Source organism: Myodes glareolus, chromosome 1 (assembly GCF_982192425.1).
Source record: "Myodes glareolus chromosome 1, mMyoGla1.1, whole genome shotgun sequence".
NCBI lineage: Eukaryota > Metazoa > Chordata > Mammalia > Rodentia > Cricetidae > Myodes > Myodes glareolus.
In genome coordinates, this window is record NC_142026.1 from 8,678,798 (window position 1) to 8,684,975 (window position 6,178).

General features: G+C 42.2%; 1 protein-coding gene across 4 annotated transcripts; it reads left to right on the forward strand.

The window, feature by feature from the left end:
• The first annotated feature begins 2,646 nt into the window (after nucleotides 1-2,646).
• LOC125416370 (gamma-crystallin E) lies at nucleotides 2,647-4,329 on the forward strand. 4 transcript variants are annotated; one of them, XM_048459308.3, is made up of 4 exons: nucleotides 2,647-2,655; nucleotides 2,743-2,985; nucleotides 3,990-3,992; nucleotides 4,057-4,329. In XM_048459308.3, the coding sequence occupies exons 1-4, from the start codon at nucleotides 2,647-2,649 to the stop codon at nucleotides 4,327-4,329; spliced, it is 528 nt and encodes a 175-aa protein (XP_048315265.3). The 4 variants fall into 4 exon arrangements, with proteins under 4 accessions (XP_048315265.3, XP_048315266.3, XP_085540394.2 ...); XM_048459309.3 differs by lacking the exon at nucleotides 3,990-3,992; XM_085684268.2 differs by lacking the exon at nucleotides 3,990-3,992 and having other exon boundaries at nucleotides 4,062-4,163.
• Nucleotides 4,330-6,178: the final 1,849 nt, after the last annotated feature.

Consider the following 6,178-nt stretch of genomic DNA (forward strand, 5'->3'; position numbering starts at 1 on the left):
GAAGAGGTTTATGGTCATCTTATTTCATAATACAACAGTCATAGTTGGTTTGGAGTCACCATGTGGGTGCTGGAAATTGAACTCAAGACCTCTTGAAGAACAGCCATTGCTTTTAAACACTGAGCCATCTTTCCAGTCCACTCTTATAAATTAGAATAGAAATATAACTTGCTGAATTAAATATTTTACTCTCAGAATGCTTTGAACTATTTTGGGAGATTCATTATCTGTATGTTTGGAGGAGAATATTTTTTTCCACAAAGATATCCACAGTTCAAATAACAAAGGAAACAATCAGAAGCAGTATGTTTTATCAACTCACTTTGGAAAACATGCATACCTTGAGGAGAAGGTGCTTGAAATCCTATTCCTCACATTTTTAATATTCACTTATATTTCCTTTCCAAGAACATACTGAAAAAGGAACCCTTTATCTAACAGTAATTCAGCTGCTCATTTTACACTGGATTGTTATCTAGAGGACTGACCCCAGTGTCATTGCCTCTCCCTCCTCAGTAAAGAAACACCATGATGAACCAAAAGCATAAGAGCTGAACTTCTTTAGAAATCCTAGAGGAAGGGAAAGATAAAAGCACATTGTATTTCTGCTAGGATTGTCTGCTGAATGTCACATATATCATTTGTCTTCTCTTAGACATACAGAAGAGAAAGGGTCGTATGTCATGTTTTTGAACTGTAAAAAGCTACATCTTGTAGCTTGGTGAGGAGAAACTGTTTACTACGTGAGAGGCCCTGGCATTTAACTGTAAGTCCACTGGGAATCAGTAGCTAGTGGGTGGAGTAACACTATCTGCTTTCAGTCTTGGGAAAACTATGTCAAAAGAATTCTGCTTAGCACAAAGTTCTATAGCCAGAAGATTCACAGTGAAGTTGAACATTCAAAAGCTCCGTGACTACCAGTACTCACCATGATTTCTAAAATAAACAAGGTAGTAAATCCTTAATGCATATCCAAATAATATCTGGAAAGAATTATTTAGAAACCTTTAACAAAGATTTCCGGACTGAAATTAGGATGTATAATAGACTGTAAGTGTATCTAACAGACACTTCCCTGGATGTATCTCTTTGCCTGCAGTCTGGAGCTGTCTGCAGCTCTTCCCTGATCCCTAACAACCCAGACCCTTCCTGGCTGTATCTCCTTCATTCTTATTGTCTTGTCACGCTGTAATGATCTAAAATTTCATACTTGGTCTTATCAAAGGTCATTAACCTATTTTTTCTAGATTTTTCTTCTACAGGGAAATTGCTATTTGCCCCAGGAAACTCATACACACACAAAAGGGAACAATTTAACCACACACTGTAGTTAGTATATAATGTGTTTGTATTATGATGAATATTGTGGGTAGAACAGTATCTACCAAGGATTTTGGGGTATTTCTTTTTTAAGTACAATATTTAGTAACTAAAACACTGTTTCAAGTCAGAGTGTATAGAAAACACACGAGATGCTCTGTTTAATTGACGGACAAACTCTTCTTCCTCCAGTGGCACACTTAAGCATTTGGTTACTTTAGAGGTATTTCTTCAATTCCTCAAACTTACCCATTTGTGAAATGGAGAACTGAGGACAGGAATGTTAAACTAGCCCTAAATACGGACTAAACACAGCTAGTACTTCCAGAATAGTGGTTTATCCCAAAGGTGAATTTTTACATTTTTCTCTATGTATACACTCAGTAGCAACTCAAGAAATTAAGGGTTGTCATGACTTGGAAAGGAGGGAGGAGATTTACTGTTGGTGTGAGTGGGTAGAGGCCAGAGACTGCTAAACACACCACAGTGAGCACCACAGTCCCTACAGCCTGGAATGCCACAATAGCACAGGGTGGTTGGAGCGCCTAGAGATATTAGGGTCGATGAGGATGACATAGAGAAGAGAGTAGTCTAGGAGCCAGAGCCTACACCACAGAGCTAGCAGGGCTTTGCCAGACCCGAAACAGCAGAAATGATAGAGATTCCACAAAACTGAGATTTCAAATGTTGTATTTTATGTTCTTTGGCATCTAGAAATCTGTGGTCAGTTCCAGGCTCCGGGGAGCAGAGCTAAGACCATGTTAGACCAGACCTCCCTGGAGTCTTGCCGTTTGTCCCCCACCTTCCTGTGGTTATCTGATTTCTATCCCGCTTGGAGGACCATGTGGAGACGGTGCTTTCCTCAGCTGCCGTACTTACAGCACTTCTCCAGCCTAACAGTCTCAAGCTCCGTGGAACTGCAGATCCTGTCAACATCATGCACTGCTCCTCAAATTCATCTTGGTTGGGGATTTTTAAAAGGTTAATAAAGCATTCAATTGCAATGGTTAGCTAATTAAGCATCTTTACTCAATCTCTGTTTCCCAGATAAGCATCATTTAAAGACCCAAGCTGTATCAAGTGACCCTTTTAACGAGGTCAATGACTGGTCATTCATTCGAAAGCTCTGGACAGACCAAGAGAAAACATACAATAACCCACGCCTCCCCCACAGTCATTATATAGAAAGGAGAGAAAGTGCCCAGTCCCACCGCGTGCCCCTTTTGTGTTGTTCCTGCCAACACAGCAGACCTCCTGCTATATAGACCCTGCTCCCAGCCCTACACACCCAACAGCACCATCCCATCTAAACCGTCAACACCAGCTATGGGGAAGGTGAGCCCAGGGCACCCAGGGCCTGGGGAGGGACCAGCCCTCGGGTCTATGCCACAACAGACCTCTGAGCCTTGCCTTGCTTTCCAGATCACCTTCTATGAGGACCGCGGCTTCCAAGGCCACCACTATGAGTGCCGCAGCGACCACTCCAACCTGCAGCCCTACTTCAGCCGCTGCAACTCTGTGCGTGTGGACAGTGGCTGCTGGATGCTCTATGAGCAGCCCAACTTCGCAGGCTGTCAGTACTTCCTGAGGCGTGGGGACTACCCTGACTACCAGCAGTGGATGGGCCTCAGCGACTCTGTCCGCTCCTGCCGCCTCATTACCCAAGTGAGTCCCTTCCTACATCCCTCTGACCCTCAATCTCATCATCTCCCTGATCTAGTTATTCTTTGGCATGAGGGATGGGGTGGCTGCTCCTTCCTTGAGGAGATTCTTTAGAATTCGGAAAAATGCAGCAAACCTTTGACACTTGAAAGCTCCTAGGACAGACCACAACAGGCTGCAAAAACTGTTCTTCAGTTTTCCCATTTAACAGTAATGACTGGGGGTTTCTTTTGGTGAGTCTTGTGATGTGCCAGGCTTTGAAAAGGTCAACTCTGACTGCCTGAATCAGTTCTTTTGGAAGCTATAGTACATTGAATGCATGGGATGATGGGAGTTTATCAGCGACTGTTCATTCCTCCAGCTGTGTTGCTTAGGAGAATCCTTCCCACCGAGCACTCTGATGATGTCAGAAAACCCCTGCGGACAGTGGGACCTGCCTCGAAGGGGCAGGGTCAGAAAGGTGTCAAGATAGCTGAGTAGCCAGGACAGGCAGCCTGAACTGCCATTGTTGTCGACATTTTACCCTCTGGATTGCCACAGGCCTCTTGAGAATCTTTGACTTTTGATTTGGAATTTGCAAATACGACTTGCCAGAACACATTTGAACTGAGACTTGAACTCCAATCTTTACTTCATTTATTTATATTTTGGTGATGTGTTTACATGGATTTTCAGAATGCACGCAAGGCTAGCCCCAAACTTTCTATGTTTTATAGTCTGGCCCCCAGCTCTCAAACTTGGGATCTGCTTCTGCCGTCGAAGGGCTAAGACGGCATATGTGCACCACCACAGCCCCTCTAAGCCAAAATTTTAAGGCGCCTTTGATATCCAGGTTTGGAAACAGGGCCTGAAGCAAAAAGAAGGGATAGGCAGAGGAGATCGGGTTAGCTGAGCTTTCCCAGAATTTCCATCTATCTGTGAATTACATGGCATTGACAATCGTTTTTTACTCTTTGAATTCAGTCACCTCTGGTATAGAAAAGGTAAGGGGCCCATCCCGCAGGCAGCATGTGCTGATTGCCGAGCTCAGGTCAGGTTCTCTAACGTCCCCTTGTCTGCTCTGCGTGCGCACAGTCCAGCTCTCACCGGATCAGGATCTACGAGCGGGAGGACTACAGAGGTCAGATGGTGGAGATCACCGACGACTGCTCCCACCTCCAGGACCGCTTCCACTTCAGTGACTTCCACTCCTTCCACGTGCTGGAAGGCTACTGGGTCCTCTACGAGATGCCCAACTACCGGGGGCGGCAGTACCTGCTGAGGCCCGGGGAGTACAGGCGCTACCACGACTGGGGCGCCATGAATGCCAGGGTGGGCTCTCTGCGGAGAATCATGGATTTCTACTGAAATTTCTCTGCCATTTAATCATTTGGAAGTTAATAAAATATTTCCTGTGTGTTCCATGCAATAATGGAGTCCTCTGTTCTTTTTGACCTTCTTGCAAGGGTACAGCAAACTGCAGAAAGGAAAAATATGAATATTCTTATATTCAGTGTGTTTTATGGGCTGAGCGGCCAGGAGCTCAGCTTCAGGATCCTGGACCCCAACCACTCACTAGTTGTGTGTGGCAGGGCAAGCCACTTGACATTTCTATGCCTCAGTTTCCTAATCTGTGAATAACAATACTCTTCTCTTGAGTCTTTGATGTGGATTACACGTGTTTGCATTTTTGTATCACAGACAATGGCTTTGCTGTAACAATATCCTGGAAGCTGTTTTGTAAGCTCAGTGTAGAGTATCCTCCACTCTCATCCTCAGTGCTCTCAGTTGAAAGTCTTTTATGGTGACTGAGTGAATGAGAATGGATAAATCAAACTGCATTGGCTGGAGGCAGAGTTAGAGAGTTGTTTGTTAGCACAGTCATGCCTGACAAATCCAAAACGTCTAAAACTACGGGGTTGAATGAAGAGATTTTTAAATATTTTACATGCTGAGGGCACAGATTTAGGAACCAAAGGCCTTCTTTCAAAAGAAGACAAAAGACTCTTTCAAATGTATTTTCTAAAGCAGCTATACAACACTTGGTGGTGTGGGCTGGAAGAAACAGGTACACACTCCGTAGATGAGTAAGGGCTAAGAGTACATGGTTAGGAAAATATCTGTCAGGAATGCAAAGTTCATATGCACGTCATGGACCTGGGAGATATTATCCCCAGACTCGGATCAATCTTTGTGACACCAATAGCCTTTGGTAATAATTCCTTCACTAAAAAAGAAAAAGATGAAACTTGGGGACTTGTTTGGGGAATTGATTATTTTTCTGCAAGGAGTCATGAAATGAAATCTAATTCTGTTTTATCAAATGAGTCTCTTTATGTGCAATACTATATTTTATATGTTTACATGGAAAAGGGACAAAGCAAATTGCTATACAGCTCATGATTTTTGTTTTAATAATTAAATGACAATTCTTGAAAGTAAATTGACAGTAAACTAAAAACCTGATCATGAAATAAAGACTGAAAATTATTTTCTTTTTTTAAAATCAATGTTCTTTTTTGAGGTTATAATTTTCCCTTTCCTTGTCTCCCTTCATGCAAACTGTTTCTACTTGAGTAAAAGTAGCAATCAACTAGCAAATACATTACCTCTAGAATCTCAAACATTAGAACACAATAGTAAGATTACGTTTGGCTGATAGTTTATTTACACAATATACGTGCAAGCTCTAAGATAGCTGGAGAATCTCTGAGGACTTCTTAGAGTAGCTGTGTGTAGTGCACATGCAGATATGAACAACTAAAGTGAGTTTAGTCTAAGGGAAGATACATCCTAAGCATAAGACAGACACCACAACTTAAAGACTCAGTTTGAAAAGTGCAAATATCCCCTTAATAGGTTTGCATATAACTTAATGTTTAAATAAAAATATTTTATGTATTAGACTCAATAAAATATAGAGTAAGTTAAAATTAAATCAACTTCACCCATACCTTTTAACTTCTTAAATATAGCAATCTTTTTAAACTTTTAAAACATAAGTCTTGAATCTAAATGTAGAAGGAGTGGCAGACTGCATCCTGCCACCTGGCTCCCGGCTAGCTTTACCCAAAATAATTACATAGAAACTGTATTCTTTTAAACACTGCCTGGCCCGTTATCTGCAGCCTCTTATTGGTTAATTCTCACATCTTGCTTTAACCCATATTTAGTAATCCATGTAGCATCATGAGGTAGTAGCTTACTAGGAAAGATC